Source organism: Gossypium hirsutum, chromosome A02 (assembly GCF_007990345.1).
Source record: "Gossypium hirsutum isolate 1008001.06 chromosome A02, Gossypium_hirsutum_v2.1, whole genome shotgun sequence".
In the NCBI taxonomy this organism is placed as follows: domain Eukaryota; kingdom Viridiplantae; phylum Streptophyta; class Magnoliopsida; order Malvales; family Malvaceae; genus Gossypium; species Gossypium hirsutum.
In genome coordinates, this window is record NC_053425.1 from 5,035,818 (window position 1) to 5,053,188 (window position 17,371).

Sequence of the window (17,371 nt, forward strand, 5' to 3'; positions counted from 1 at the left end):
GGAAAAGTCAAAGTGAAAGGTTGATTTTAAAGATTACACATTTTGTAGATAACATAAATCGTGCAGGTGACATTGACACCAATCCTTTGACCAATTTCAATCTCTAATTATTTAATCAGCTGGAATTTTTTCCTCATATCCGCATAAGGTTTGGTGCGAATTGAAAATTTCCGACATAATGCTATACATAAAAACAATAAAAAAAATTATATAAAGTAAAAAAAAATATTAAGCAGTTTATTTCTTATCTTTTGTTTTGCTCAGCTGGTGATAGGCTATCACCTGCTTTTTTTTTCTATCACCAACTCTTTCTTTATTTCTTCTTTTTATTCACTCTACAACTCTTTTCTCTTTTTCAGTTTACAGATCTATTTTGTGAATATTTTTGTTGTCTTCACAAGTTGTGATGGACAATGTCTGTCGTTCGTTAAAATTCCACCGGCCACTAATAGTTTTTCTTGAAAAGTGGGTGCCTTTTTGTCAGCTTCTTAATTTGTTTCTGTTTTGAGAATATTTCAGAATAATAAATGATTTCATGAGTCGATTTGGACCCGTATTGTGTTTTATATGTTTTTTTTGTTTGTTTTACCACTATTGAATAAGTCTTTAGTTTTAGAAGTTTTTGTCTGCTCTTGTAGCATGGTTTTTAGTCTTACTTATGCATGTAATCTTAGTTTTACAATTGATTTTAGGAATGATTTTGTTGTCGTCCTCTATAGTTTGATGAATGCTCGATTCTTTTGTCAATTTTTGTTTGCTACTTTGGACCATCCGAGACTGATTTCCTTATCGTGTAAAGTGCTTACAATCACTTTTGTTGTGCTTGAGTTGTGATAAAATCAATTATCAACGTGTTATAATGTTTTATCGATGTTGAGGCTAAAGCTTTTGTTGTGTTGATAAGGCTTATACTTCTCCATCTACGATGAGTATTTATTATTTGTTTTCCCTAAATTGTATGGTTCTATTTATTAAATAAATTAATGAATTCACCTTTAAAAAAAACAATATAAAATCATGCATATTGTTGACACCATTTTTTGGATGAAAACGGGGTCGACTTGGATTTAAAAAAAAGAATGAAAACGGGAGTCGCCACCAATCCTTTTTTGACGAGGTGTGATAGGGTCACCTCAAAAAGTGGTTGTTTTTAATAAATGATTTAATTTTATTAAAACAACGATTTTGGTCTACGAAATTCAGAAAAATGAGTTCGGGAGCCGGTTACGTACGAGGAAGGATTAGCACTCTCGATACGCCCAAAATTGGTACCTAGTTGATTTATTAGTGTCTTAGTGTCGAAAATTGAAAATTTGAAGAGTTTTAAAAAATACGATCCTTAAAAGAAAATCTGATCGTGAATTGAAACATAAGATTCTCTTGTTCCGAAGGAATATCACATCCAGCACGTTAGGACACGATACTCTAAACCATCAAAACCAAGATCACCTTATAGTTTAATGAAACCATACTTTGAAGCTTTGAGAGGATATTTGGCTATTTAGTCAAACGAGAAATCGAAACCCAGCACGTTAGGGCACGTTTTCTCGAGTTTCCAAACGCGAAATATTGCCTTATTTAGAAAAATTTTCTTTTTATGAAAGAATAACAAGTATGAAATTCAAAACGATGTGTATTTGATTTGTTCGGAATAAGGTAAAACAATCTACATTAAATGTATGCATTCGAGCTTTAATGCACGATGTGATTTGAATGAAACGAGGAAAAATGATGATATAAACGTGGCAAAATAATTGGCAAATAAAATACTACTACGATAAATCACAATAACATGACAATATGAGTAAACGAACTACAAAGTACCTAATGATAATAACCATACAACACATATTATATTGGCATCAATATTAATGATAAAGAAATGAAACAAAATAATATATGAAACAACTTGAAGTAACTAATATGAAACAAATTAAAATGAATGAGGTAAAAAACGATTTAAAACAAATAATATACAAAGCAAATTAAAATAAATAAAAAATGAATAACAAGCTAATTTTAGATGAGTAATATATGTAAAAACACGTTTGAGATAAATATTACAAGAAGCGATTTAAAATAAATAGCATGAAACGATTTAAAATCATCAATGTACAAAACAACAAAAATGATACATAGAACCAAGTAAAATAAATGATTTATAAAGCAATTTAAAATAAATAGTAAAAGGTTTAAAATAATAACAGATGAAAAATAAATTTGAAATAAGTAATATATATAAATATTTAAACAAGATGTTATATGAAAGTACTAAAATAGCTCAAAAAGAATTTTAAAATGATGATTTTATAAAACAAGCTAAAGCTATTAAGATAGTTCCACTCATGTACAAAAATATTGTGAGTCTTCACGATAATATGTATTATAAATTGAACACTCAATGAGAATAATATGTATAATAATATGTATATAAAAATATTGTGAAAAATGTAAAAATAATAGGATAAAAGAAATCTCAAAATAATTGAACAAATGAAAACTAACATATACAAAAATATTAAAAGTATTTTAAGATAGCAGATTATACAAATAAAAGGCTAGATTAAAATTAAACCTAAAATAAAAGGAATAATTTACAAATAAGATAGTTTTTTTTAAAAAATGCAAAGTATATAAATGTATAGGGACTAGGACTAGAAATAATCCAGGTCCCAAAACGCTACACCTTGGAGTGGACTAAAATGGAATGGTGTACAAATTTTTGGGGAAAAATTAAAATAAAACACATGGATGCTAATGGGGTCTGCTGGAATGTGATGCAAAAATGAGGGATTAATTGTGGAAATTTCCCATTTGACATATAAATGCACAAATTGGGTCTGGGCATGGATCAACACGCGGCCCCCACCCTTAAACACCACCGTTTCAATATTAAAAAAACACAAAAAAGAACCACTGAGCTCTGTCATTTTTACTAAAACTCATATCTAACCGCCCCCATTTTTCTCCTATTCTTTACCTTGGCCGACTCTTAGGCTTCACCGGCACATAATACGCCTCCACCACCGTCGCGGTTTCAGCCAGACCACAAGGATCTGTCGACCATCAGGCCGGAGGAGCCAACGTCGACTAAATCGACACCGAAAATAGTAAATAAACTCCTCTTTTAGATTTGTCAAGTAGATTCGAAATAAGGTAAGAAAAAAATAAGAACACAAAAAAACGAAAACCTTGAAATCGCTGTTTTTCCTATTTTTGTTGCTTTTATTTCTTTCTGCTAATGCGTTTCTTTTTGTTCTTTTTTTTACAAAAAATCGGAAGCCCGCTTGTTTACATGCTTGTTTCGGCTTTATAGCCTTATTTTTGCTCTCTGTTCTTTGTTGTTTTGCAGGTTTTGCAGAGCAAGTGGGCATGGGCGGTGGTGGCAGGTGCTTGGGCGGTGGCAGCTGGTGTCAGACGCGTGGGGGTATGGGGTGCAGACGGTGATGGGCATGCGGGGGGTTTGCTGGTATGGGCCCGGGCAGATTTTGGGCTTTACAGCTGCCCCTCTTTGCTCGTTGTCGTGTAACGAAAACAGAGCAAAGACCAAGAAAGACCAAATTTGCCCGGGCTTGCCGAGCCTTGGCTTCTTTTGGTGTTTTTCTTCTTCAAGTAGCCTCGTTCTGTTCTACTGTGTCTCGTTGCTTCAATCCACTTCACTGCGCTCCAGAGAAACATGACTTAAATCTATTTTGCTGCAACTCCATGGGGATGAGATTTGTTGTTTTTAGTCTGCTCCACTACTGCTTAGGGAGATAAGACTTGTGCTCTTCACTCTATTCCACTGTTGAATGCAGGGAGATAGAGTTATCGGCTTCGATGTACTCCACTGTAGTCAGGGAGGTAAAATCCGCCATCGTCGATCTGCTTTCTTCGATCTTCTTCACCACCAGTATGGGAAAACAAAATCTGCATCGTCGGTCCACTTCCTACCAATATAGGAAGATAGGATCTGATATCTTCGATCTACTTCACGCCAATACATGAAGACAAGATCTGCTTTTTTCGATCTACTTCACCACCAATATGGGAAGACAAGATCTGCATCTTCGATCTACTTCACGCTAATGCATGAAGACAAGATCTGCTTTCTTCGATCTACTTCGCCACCAATATGGGAAGACAAGATCTGCATCGTCGATCCACTTCCTACCAATATAGGAAGACCGGACATGTTATCTTTGATCTTCAATCTATTCCACTGCCAAATACAGGGAGATAGAGTTATCGGCTTCAATGTACTCCACTGTTGTCAGGGAGGTAAAATCTGCCATCTTCGATCAGCTTCGCTGCCAAATACAGGAAGGCAAGATCTGCAATCTTCAATCTATTCCACTGCCAAATACAGGGAGATAGAATTATCGGCTTCAATGTACTCCACTGTAGTCACATGGAGGTAAAATCTGCCATCCTTGATCTTCAATCTATTCCACTGCCAAATACAGGGAGATAGAGTTATCGGCTTCAATGTACTCCACTGTGGTCAGGGAGGTAAAATCTGCCATCTTTGATCTGCTTCGCTGCCAAATACAGGAAGGCAAGATCTGCAATCCTCAATCTATTCCACTGCCAAATACAGGGAGATAGAATTATCGGCTTCAATGTACTCCACTGTAGTCACATGGAGGTAAAATATTCCATCCTTGATCTTCAATCTATTCCACTGCCAAATGTAGGGAGATAGAGTTATCGGCTTCAATGTACTCCACTGTAGTCAGGGAGGTAAAATCCGTCGTCTTCAACCTACTCCACTATTGCTTAGGGAGATAAGATCTGTAATCTTCAATCTATTCTACTGCCAAATACAGGGAGATAGAGTTATCAGCTTCAATGTACTCCACTGTAGTCACAGGGAGGTAAAATCTGCCATCTTCTATTTGCTTCTCTGCCAAATACAGGAAGGCAAGATCTGCAATCTTCAATCTATTCCACTGCCAAATACAGGGAGATAGAGTTATCGGCTTCAATGTACTCTACTGTAGTCACAGGAGGTAAAATCCGCCATCTTCGACCTGCTTCGCTGCAAAATACAGGAAGGCAAGATCTGCAATCTTCAATCTATTCCACTGCCAAATACAGGGAGATAGAGTTGTCGGCTTCAATGTACTCCACTGTAGTCACATGGAGGTAAAATCTGCCATCTTCGATCTTCTTCGCTGCCAAATACAGGAAGGCAAGATCTGCAATCTTCAATCTATTCCACTGCCAAATACAGGGAGATAGAGTTATCGGCTTCAATGTACTCCACTGTAGTCAAGGAGGTAAAATCTGCCATCTTCGATCTGCTTCGCTGCCAAATACAGGAAGGCAAGATCTGCAATCTTCAATCTATTCCACTGCCAAATACAGGGAGATAGAATTATTGGCTTCAATGTACTCCACTGTGGTCAGGGAGGTAAAATCTGCCATCTTTGATCTGCTTCGCTGCCAAATACAGGAAGGCAAGATCTGCAATCTTCAATTTATTCCACTGCCAAATACAGGGAGATAGAATTATCGGCTTCAATGTACTCCACTGTTGTCAGGGAGGTAAAATCTGCCATCTTCGATCTGCTTCGCTGCCAAATACAGAAAAGCAAGATCTGTAATCTTCAATCTATTCCACTGCCAAATACAGGGAGATAGAGTTATCGGCTTCAATGTACTCCACTGTAGTCACATGGAGGTAAAATCTGCCATCTTCGATCTTCTTCGCTGCCAAATACAGGAAGGCAAGATCTGCAATCTTCAATCTATTCCACTGCCAAATACAGGGAGATAGGATTTGTTTCTTTGATCTGTTCTCTGGGGAACATGACCTGCAAAATCCATTTCATGGACCTATTTATGCCTAGTGTTTAGGATGACATGATCAGAATGAATCAAATGCTCCTAACTAGATGTGTATGTATTATATTTGTAGAATGTCATGAGAATGATCCATTTCTAATGCTTAGGTTGTCATTCCTCATTGTTCATCAAGGTTCTATCGCTGATGCCTTCTTGTTCAGCCAGTACCTCTGACAGAAAACCCAAAGAAATAGTCGCTATTTAGACTATCATTTCTCAAATGTTTCCAACCCTTAGGTTTGGTTAGTTCTAAACAATAGTCCTGTTTCAGGTCCTCGTATTATTTAGAAACTTTCAGAGTAATATGCAGAACTCCTTCTGCATGTGTATTGTCAGTCCATTAATCGTTATTTCAATGAAAAATGCTTGAAAAAGATTATCAAAATGGACAAAATGAAATTTTGTTGAGAGCAAAGCTCTAAACAAACAAATCAATCAAGATAGCAAATTTTGCTGAGATACGAGATGAATAAGATGGAAAATATTATCACAGTGGATAAGATGAAAATTTGTTGAGAGCAAAGCTCTAAATGAACACATTAATCAGGATAGCAAATTTTGCTAGAATACAAAATGAGAATAAATTAATCAAGATGATGTATTTTGTCAAAAATACAAAAAATGAATAAAATGGAAATAGGTGCCCCAGATATCGTAGCATGAGCTTCTCTGCCCCAAACTTCTTAAGGACCCTTTTGAACTTGATATGTGTTTAGAAGTCCTAGAAGGCTTTGTTGATGCCCCAAGATGTAGCATCTCTCCTTCTTATTAATTCAGAAAGGGCGAGACTACTGCATGCCCCACCTTTGAACAAAATTTGAACTGCCCATTCATGGGTTTTCAATTCAAAACCCTTTGGTCTCAAGGCGCCCTTTGCGGGTTTTCGCCTTGGCCTCTCCTTTTTCTTTTTCTTTTTTTTTTCTTTTTCATTTTTTCATTTTTCTTTTCGTTTTTTTTAGTGAAGTATTTATTTCTTGAATCAGAATTCTCGAGATTAGGCAGGTTCTTGCCATCCATCCTGTCAATATCAACGCTTTTTCAGATAAGGCCTTCCACATAAGGTCCTTTCCAGTTTGGCATCCATTTTCTTCTGAAGTCCTTTTGTATGGCAAGAATATTCTTCGACATCAGGTCCCCTTCTTGGAATTCTCTGGGGCGAACTTTTTTTGGTGAGCTCGCGTATTTTATTTTTGGTACTTTTGACCAAGACGGATAACTTTGAATCTTTCCTCTTCAATCAAATTTAACTGATCATATCGGGCTTGGACCTGCTTCATCCAGATTCAGCTCTGACAAGACTTGAAGGGTAGAAATATCAACTTTGATGGGTAAAACTACCTCTATTCCATATACTAGTGAGAACTGAGTTGCTCCAGTAGAGGTTTTTCTTTTATTTGGTTTTTTTTTTTTTTTTTCTTTTTTTTTTCTCATTTTTTTACTTTTTTTTTTGCCCCCACTGAACTGTTCATTTTGAGGCGATATAGTGTTAATCTTGAACAGACTGCAAACTTCTGATGTCGTGCGGTTGTTCAAATTCAATGCATTGTCTAATATGATCCTTTTTGGCATTCCTCATTCACATATGATTCTTCAAGAAATTTGTCGAGTGTCGACTTTATGATATTGGCATATGAAACAACCTCTACCCACTTGATAAAGTAATCGACGAACACAAAGATGAATCGATAACCGCCAAAAGCTTTTGGTGAGGTCGGCCCAATGACATCCATGCCCCTCATAGAGAAAGTCGATGGAAAAGTCATAACATGAAGAGATAAATGAAGCACATAAATCTTGTCTCTGTAAATTTGGCCCTTGTGGCATTTCTTGGTATAACTGATGCAATCCCCTTCCATTGTGGACCAGCAGTACCCATATTTCATGATTCACTTGGCCATTACAATATCAATGCATGTGTTCCTCAAACACATTTTTTTAGCCTCAACAGTGTCCGCACGTCTTAGTAGCTCAGGCATATCTTGGTATGGTCATGTGAAAACATCATTGAATGACATCTCGCTTTGTCTCCGCGGTGATACAGGCTCTGATAATCAACTTTTTCTCTTCTCTTAAGCTCACAATTTTCACTGATTCTTTGTAAAGCAAGATCTGTTTCTCGACTTGTTCTACCATCCTTAACAATCAGGAGATAAGCTACAGTCTCGATCGTCTTCAAAGTTTTGAGGTACCTCTGGACACATATCTTGCTCAAAAGGAGATTCTGAGTCAATAGCAGTGTCGCTCATATCATTGATATCTAGAGACCTGTTATAGGAACGAAAGAAGACTCAACGAACAAATGAATCCAAGGATAATTATCTGTGTAGTATGAGCATGAATGAAATGGAAGGAACAAAAGGATGTTTGCCAAAACAAGACACAAAGATGCATTTCGTTGAAATAAAGAATAATGGACATGTGCCTTTTTCACAAAAGGATTTTCTATTGCTCCCAGGCTTAGAGCAATAAGAGTGTTCTGAATATTACTCTGAAATGGTCCTAAAAATTACAAAAATCTCCTCCACAGTCCAGTTGTGTAGAACACCTCTAGGGATTTAGAAAATGATAGGTTTTTTCGTTTTTAGTTCTTCTTCAAAGGCACAAACACCTTTCCTTTCCATACCATCGATATCTTCAGAGAATTCCAAATCTTCATCATCTATCTGTCTCTGTACTAGAGTTCTGAACTCAATGCACTTTTGGATTTTAGGAAATTTATTGTATGCAATGAAATGTAATGTTAATGAATGAAAAAAATGCATGCAATAAAATGTAATGCAGATGCATGAATGCAAAAAGAGACGCTGATTCTTGATTCAATTCTATTAGAACAACTTTACTAGAAAACAAATCTCTTTACATAAAATGGATATATACAGTTTTGCCCTCGTAGGCGGAGTCATTCGATCCTCTTCTTCAATCGAGCGTTAAGGTAAGTCTCATGAATTCTTCAAAAGGGACGTCGCTTCTATCTCCATTTTACTTGATTCGGGCCGCGACTCGTTACTCACTCATCCTTGTGATGCTCGTTGGCTTCTCTTTAAAAAGTCTAGCGGTTCTCGAATAATCTTTGTCATCTTAAGTCTTCAGGCAACGAGGCAAAGTCGTATAGTCCTCTACTGAACTATCATCCTTCTTTTGTTCTATCTTCTCGGACTGTATTAGGACAACCGTATCGTCATCCACTTTATCAAGAAACCCATTTTCTTATGACAAGCTCTCTATTTAGCAATTGAACGTGAATCAACACCTCTTTTTATGATGAAAATGCAATGCAATCATGACAAAAAGAAAACATGTTAGTACAAAGCAAAAGCAAGCAAGAATAAATAGAACACCTATTTGGGTGAATACTAGGGATTCGAAGTGGTTCTACCTAGGGTGAGCTCCTAAGGTTCACTACATGAGGTTTGGTTCTAAAGTAAGGGTACCTGAACCAGCAGATTCCTCGATCCTCACCCATTGTAGGCTCATGCGGACCGAGTTCGGTTCAGGGGGATACATTTCTCTATGGCCATGCGGAGATGAAAATCTCACGAAGACATAGGTACGGATGTATCCCGGAAGCGATTCACTATCCCATGCGGAGGTGAAAACCTCACGAAGGCGTAGTTTCTCACTCCCACTTAAAAGGGTATGACCAGCGGTCATGCAATGCAATGTGCAGAGGTATAAAATAAAATACAGAACACGATAAAAAAATAACTCAAAACAGAAGAGATGCAATGAGAGGATCGTAAATTTAAATCGAATTTTCCACTTTCAACAGAAAGACAAGAAATAATCAACACATGGCTTGACTCTCTTATTTTCCCCAGTGGAGTCGCCAAGCTGTTGACACCATTTTTTGGATGAAAACGGGGTCGACTTGGATTTAAAAAAAGAATGAAAACGGGAGTCGCCACCAATCCTTTTTTGACGAGGTGTGATAGGGTCACCTCAAAAAGTGGTTGTTTTTAATAAATGATTTAATTTTATTAAAACAACGATTTTGGTCTACGAAATTCAGAAAAATGAGTTCGGGAGCCGGTTACGTACGAGGAAGGATTAGCACTCTCGATACGCCCAAAATTGGTACCTAGTTGATTTATTAGTGTCTTAGTGTCGAAAATTGAAAATTTGAAGAGTTTTAAAAAATACGATCCTTAAAAGAAAATCTGATCGTGAATTGAAACATAAGATTCTCTTGTTCCGAAGGAATATCACATCCAGCACGTTAGGACACGATACTCTAAACCATCAAAACCAAGATCACCTTATAGTTTAATGAAACCATACTTTGAAGCTTTGAGAGGATATTTGGCTATTTAGTCAAACGAGAAATCGAAACCCAGCACGTTAGGGCACGTTTTCTCGAGTTTCCAAACGCGAAATATTGCCTTATTTAGAAAAATTTTCTTTTTATGAAAGAATAACAAGTATGAAATTCAAAACGATGTGTATTTGATTTGTTCGGAATAAGGTAAAACAATCTACATTAAATGTATGCATTCGAGCTTTAATGCACGATGTGATTTGAATGAAACGAGGAAAAATGATGATATAAACGTGGCAAAATAATTGGCAAATAAAATACTACTACGATAAATCACAATAACATGACAATATGAGTAAACGAACTACAAAGTACCTAATGATAATAACCATACAACACATATTATATTGGCATCAATATTAATGATAAAGAAATGAAACAAAATAATATATGAAACAACTTGAAGTAACTAATATGAAACAAATTAAAATGAATGAGGTAAAAAACGATTTAAAACAAATAATATACAAAGCAAATTAAAATAAATAAAAAATGAATAACAAGCTAATTTTAGATGAGTAATATATGTAAAAACACGTTTGAGATAAATATTACAAGAAGCGATTTAAAATAAATAGCATGAAACGATTTAAAATCATCAATGTACAAAACAACAAAAATGATACATAGAACCAAGTAAAATAAATGATTTATAAAGCAATTTAAAATAAATAGTAAAAGGTTTAAAATAATAACAGATGAAAAATAAATTTGAAATAAGTAATATATATAAATATTTAAACAAGATGTTATATGAAAGTACTAAAATAGCTCAAAAAGAATTTTAAAATGATGATTTTATAAAACAAGCTAAAGCTATTAAGATAGTTCCACTCATGTACAAAAATATTGTGAGTCTTCACGATAATATGTATTATAAATTGAACACTCAATGAGAATAATATGTATAATAATATGTATATAAAAATATTGTGAAAAATGTAAAAATAATAGGATAAAAGAAATCTCAAAATAATTGAACAAATGAAAACTAACATATACAAAAATATTAAAAGTATTTTAAGATAGCAGATTATACAAATAAAAGGCTAGATTAAAATTAAACCTAAAATAAAAGGAATAATTTACAAATAAGATAGTTTTTTTTAAAAAATGCAAAGTATATAAATGTATAGGGACTAGGACTAGAAATAATCCAGGTCCCAAAACGCTACACCTTGGAGTGGACTAAAATGGAATGGTGTACAAATTTTTGGGGAAAAATTAAAATAAAACACATGGATGCTAATGGGGTCTGCTGGAATGTGATGCAAAAATGAGGGATTAATTGTGGAAATTTCCCATTTGACATATAAATGCACAAATTGGGTCTGGGCATGGATCAACACGCGGCCCCCACCCTTAAACACCACCGTTTCAATATTAAAAAAACACAAAAAAGAACCACTGAGCTCTGTCATTTTTACTAAAACTCATATCTAACCGCCCCCATTTTTCTCCTATTCTTTACCTTGGCCGACTCTTAGGCTTCACCGGCACATAATACGCCTCCACCACCGTCGCGGTTTCAGCCAGACCACAAGGATCTGTCGACCATCAGGCCGGAGGAGCCAACGTCGACTAAATCGACACCGAAAATAGTAAATAAACTCCTCTTTTAGATTTGTCAAGTAGATTCGAAATAAGGTAAGAAAAAAATAAGAACACAAAAAAACGAAAACCTTGAAATCGCTGTTTTTCCTATTTTTGTTGCTTTTATTTCTTTCTGCTAATGCGTTTCTTTTTGTTCTTTTTTTTACAAAAAATCGGAAGCCCGCTTGTTTACATGCTTGTTTCGGCTTTATAGCCTTATTTTTGCTCTCTGTTCTTTGTTGTTTTGCAGGTTTTGCAGAGCAAGTGGGCATGGGCGGTGGTGGCAGGTGCTTGGGCGGTGACAGCTGGTGTCAGACGCGTGGGGGTATGGGGTGCAGACGGTGATGGGCATGCGGGGGGTTTGCTGGTATGGGCCCGGGCAGATTTTGGGCTTTACACATATAATAGATATAAAACTATTTATACATCAAAATTTATATAATATAAATTATTAAATAATAAAAATATAAGAGATTATTAAATTGTAATTCGATAAACATCAATATTATTATTAATAAAAAAAATAAGTTTAAGTTCATCGATTATTTTTTCAACTAATTATTTAATAAACTGGATACTTTCCGCATGTTCTCAAACTCAAAGATGCTGTGGGGGACCTTTGCATCGATAAGGTGCCCAAAGTTAGGTATACTTAAAAAAGATATTAAATTATATTAAATAAATATGATATCATCATAAAAGAATATATCATGCATATAAAAGATATTTAAAATTTATATTAAATTATCATAAACTTATTTTTTAAATAAAAAATTATGTAGAAAATATATTTATAAAAAAATTAATATAAAAAGTAAACAAAATTTTAATTGAAAAGGTAAAATTAAAATATTGAAAATTATAATGTGTTTCAAGTACAAATTTTATTAAGATATAATTTTAAATAAAATATTAAATGATAAAAATATCCTAATAAAAATTTATTTTATAAAAAGAATAAAATTTTAAATATTTCTAATAATTCAAACATGAATATGTAATTTTTTTTAAAAAATTTCTCATTTATTTAAAGGGATTTTTAAAAGATCATATTTCATACTCAAATGCACAGGGGTGGATTTCAGAGTGGTAGGGCCGTCGACACCTAAATTTTGTTAAACCCATTTAATTTCTCTTAAGTTTTTAAAATTTTTATTTTGATCCTGTGCTTAAAATTAGGATAAATTTGTATTTCGGCCACAAAGTTTTCCAAAATTCCTTTTTTAAGTTTTATTTCTTTTATAGAATTTATAATTTTATGATAAATTTAGTAACATTTTTAGTTCAAATTGACAAATTAATATAAAGTAGTAGCTAAACATTAAATTGGTAAAAATAAAGTTAAACAGTTGCAACATCTAAGTATAAATAATATTTAAATATTAATTTGGTAAAGTAATTAAACTTAAATAATTACAATATCTAATACGAATTGAGCAATTAACTTATTTTATCTTTCTTAAATTTAAAAATACCTTATTAAATATGGGCCGGGCCTATGAATATGTTTATTTTATTTAAATACCCGCCCCTCTTTAATCAACAATTTTGACTTTGTTATGCATTAAAATATCAAGTATGCATGATAAATGAAAGTACAGAGTAATGTAGATCATTGCCTTAACTTTATTTTTGTTATGTTAGGCCAATATATTTGCCACCATTTCTCCATGCATGTAGTGGAACATAAGTAAACGCTATGTTGATTCAGAGCTATTTTGGATGAGCAAAAAGGTGTGCACATGAATGAGAAAGCAGGACAAAATCTATGATAAATAATCGTGCAATTGGCATTTGAAATTTATTTGAAATCATCAGGATATTGCTCATTGAGAAAGAAGAAGATATAGAATAAGCATTCGAATGAGTACAGCCATGAGCAACTGGTCTCTCTTCAAACATGAAAGAAAACATTACTACATTCCATACAAGAATAAAACAGAACATCAGCCGGCAGTTCCTCTTATTATAAATACTAATTTTTCTAGTAGCTCAATTGTTGGGAATGGCTAGTCGATGGGAGCATTCTATTGAGGCTTCCCCAAAGGTGGATGTCCTGGATAGTGACCGTATGGTGGCTCATGTGCCGGAGGCTCATAAACTGGTGGTTTAGGTTTTGGCTTTTCTTCCTTTGGTGGTGCATAAACTGGTGGCTTAGGTGGTTTTGGCTCATATATTGGTGGGTTGTTGGGAGGTTGATACATTGGTGGCTTGGGTTCTGGTTTTTCTTTCTTTGGAGGTGTATAAACCGGTGGCTTCGGTGGCTTAGGTTCATACATTGGAGGTTTTTTTGGAGGTTCATACATTGGTGGTTTGGGTTCAGGTTTCTCTTTCTTTGGAGGTGTATAAACCGGTGGTTTTGGTGGCTTAGGTTCGTACATTGGAGGTTTTTTTGGAGGTTCATACACTGGTGGTTTGGGTTCAGGTTTCTCTTTCTTTGGAGGTGTATAAACCGGTGGCTTTGGCTCGGGCTTCTCCTTCTTTGGAGGTTCATATACGGGTGGTTTGGGTTCAGGTTTCTCTTTCTTTGGAGGTGTATAAATCGGTGGTTTTGGCTCAGGTTTCTCCTTCTTTGGAGGTTCATATACTGGTGGTTTAGGTTTAGGCTCCTCTTTCTTTGGAGGTGTATAAACTGGTGGCTTTGGCTCAGGCTTCTCCTTCTTTGGAGGTTCATACATTGGTGGTTTGGGTCCATGCTTCTCTTTCTTTGGAGGTGCATAAACCGGTGGCTTAGGTTCAGGCTTCTCCTTTTTTGGTGGTTCATACACTGGTGGCTTAGGTTCATATGGTGGTGGTTTCACCTTGGGAGGCTTGAATACAGGAGTAGGGGGTTTCCCATAATTTGGTGACTCATAGGTACCAAATGTGGGAGTGGTGAGAGTCACCACTCCAAGTAGGAATACTAGCAAGTGTGTTGTAGACATCATTGAGTCTTGGCTTTCCATGGTGCCATGAGAAGGGTTCTTTTTATAGTAGTTTTGGAGCGCTGTTGTTAGCGCATATGTCAAAAAATTTATTTGTTTACGTACCTTTGTAAATAGTCTGCTAGATGTTATTAAATCTTTTAAATTATTCATGAATGTAATAGGGTCCATGTAGGTACAAGTTAGTTGAAATTTTGGACTATGGATACGCAAGACTGAGTCATGATTGAAGAAAATTATAAAATATATCATAGGTTCTTATACTTTTCAAAAATTTAGAATTTAATTCTTATAATTTTATTTTTAAATTTTAGGTCTTACTTTTAATAATTTTTTTATTAAATTTGTTGATGTGATTTAAAAAAAAACATTTGGTAGTAATGTAACTAAATTTGATCAAGGGTTGGGTAGCCCAATAGGCTTAGTCCGACTTGAGTCGGGCTTGGACAAATATTTTTACACCTCAAGCTGGCTCAGCCTAGTCATAATTCAATTTAAATAAGAAAAAAATATTTTTATTATTTAAATTTAATTATAAAACTATATAAATATCAATTAAAAATATTTTTAAAAATTTTATTAATTTTTAAATAGTGAAACGAGCTTTTTGGATGGGCCAGCCCAAAAAAGGTTTGGGCTTTAATTTTTTTGGAATCCGGCATTGGCTTGGCCCATGGGCGGCTCAAAATGTTACTGAAAAATGATGTTGTAATGAATCCGAATTTAACATTAATTTTAATAGTTGAACCTGGATTTTGAAATTTAAAAAGTAGAGAGACTAAATTTCTAAAAGTAAAAATACAAAAATTAAATCTTAAATTTATAAATAGTACAAAAACTTATGACATATTTTAACTTTGAAGAAAAACTTAGGATCACATATGTGTTCTTTTTCATACAATGCTTAGAACTATTCATAGTTCCTCCCTAACTCATAAATAGAAGGATAATGAGTTCTAACACATTCAAACCCATGTTCTCTTGTATTGATAACAATATCCATACTAATCGGATAAAGACTCAATCAGTAAAATTAAATCATTACTTATATCTTTAAATTATGTATACATATTTATATTTACTTCTCTTTCCATGAGGTATTTATATTTACTTTCTTTATAAGGCCAAGAAGATCGAGACATGAACAACAGATAAATTGACGCATAAAATCTAAAATGTCGCTAAATTGACTGTAGGAAACATTGTCGGTAAATTTAGTGTTTCATCCGGGATTTTATTTAATCTCAATTGGTAAGCTTTAACTACTCATAAATTTTTTTGGGACAAGAAATTAAATTTATTTAAAAGAAAGTAAAGAGAGTTTAATGCTCTTAATTTTTCTTTAAATTACTTAGTTTTTATTTATTGCAATTTAAGAAAAAATTAGGAAAAAGATGTAATATTTTTTAAGATGCGAAATATCATTTCTATCTTTCCATAAATTGTTTTAGAAAATGGGATATGATATGAAATAAATCAAAATAATCATTTGTTTTATTATTTTCCATAGTTTAACCACACAAAACTTGGGATATGATCTATTTTTAAAGGATTGGAAGGATAAAAGGTATTGTATAGAAAAAAATTGGTAAATAATTATTTGTCTCTTTTAATTTTGAAATTGAGTAAATTAATTATTTAAAAAAATTGAAGCAATTTAATTCTTGTTAATTTTGAAAGCGAGTAATTAAAGATAATTAATTACTGCATTAAATATTTTGTCAATTGTAAATAATATTGGTTGGTATAATAACAAATTTAATATTCAAAGTTTGCACATTTTGTCAATTTGATAACAATTTAACAAATTTAGCTACTAACATTTACATAAATATTGAGACTAAATTTATTGAAACTTTTAAAATCTAGATCAAATTTGTTGTAGGCCAATTTTGGGCCTGTTTACATTACATAAGCCCATTTACATTAAACCCCAAGACCCAAATATCTAACCCAAACCCGAATGGCCCACTACAACCCATTCCAACCTAATACCCATCTAAATTAACCCACATAAAACCCAAACACCCACAACCCATTACAAACCAAACCCAATACAGCAAGCCCAATATCATTAACCCCAACTACCCGAAACCCTAGCCCCATTTTCGGCTCCCACTTGCCTCTGCCACCACCTGCCCACTGCAACCCCTTCTCCTGGCGCCACCTGCCCCGTAGTCACCTCCACCGTTCACTCACCACCTGCAAAGCAAACAGAGCACGTAATAGCAACCAAAAAGAGAAACAGACAGTAACAAATCAGATATAAAAACCGAATGGAAACCATAGCAAAGGGGTTCCTTCTTTTTTAGTGTTTTTATTTTTTTTTCGAATATTCAGGAAGAAATCAATACATAAGTTAGATTTCAATACATACAAAAGCGGTGATTCGAACACCCGAAATTAGAGAATCGAACAAACGAAAATATCAGACATTAGAAACCAAGGTGATTGTTTATTTTTCGAATCGATTTTTTCTTCATCATACTCTTAAACATATATAATATATATACATACATATATTCAAAAATAAAATAAAAAAACAAAAAAAAAATAATTTTACCTTTTCCGGCCACCGTGCACGGTGGCCAACACCGACGCTGACGACAGTCCGATGACCGGACGGTGATCGGCCCATAGCCGGATTCCCTCCCCCTCTCCCTCTTCTCTCCCTTTTTTTTCTTTTTTCACCGTTTAAATGATTTTTTTT

At 34.2% G+C, this 17,371-nt stretch overlaps 1 protein-coding gene and 1 long non-coding RNA gene across 2 annotated transcripts; one reads left to right on the forward strand and one right to left on the reverse strand.

Annotated features, from left to right (window-relative positions):
- The first annotated feature begins 2,722 nt into the window (after positions 1-2,722).
- LOC121214880 (uncharacterized) lies at positions 2,723-3,701 on the forward strand. The gene is made up of 2 exons (XR_005910626.1): positions 2,723-3,156; positions 3,353-3,701. It is a non-coding gene; the product is annotated as an uncharacterized lncRNA (long non-coding RNA).
- A 9,865-nt stretch (positions 3,702-13,566) lies between these two features.
- On the reverse strand, positions 13,567-14,757 carry LOC107936249 (repetitive proline-rich cell wall protein 1). The gene has a single exon (XM_016868941.2). It carries the CDS (start codon positions 14,680-14,682, stop codon positions 13,765-13,767), a length of 918 nt encoding a protein of 305 aa, XP_016724430.2. The 5' UTR covers positions 14,683-14,757; the 3' UTR covers positions 13,567-13,764.
- Positions 14,758-17,371: the final 2,614 nt, after the last annotated feature.

Excerpts from the sequence above, each read along its gene's own strand:
- LOC107936249 (XM_016868941.2), bottom strand. The coding sequence starts at position 14,682 with ATGGAAAGCCAAGACTCAATGATGTCTACAACACACTTGCTAGTATTC.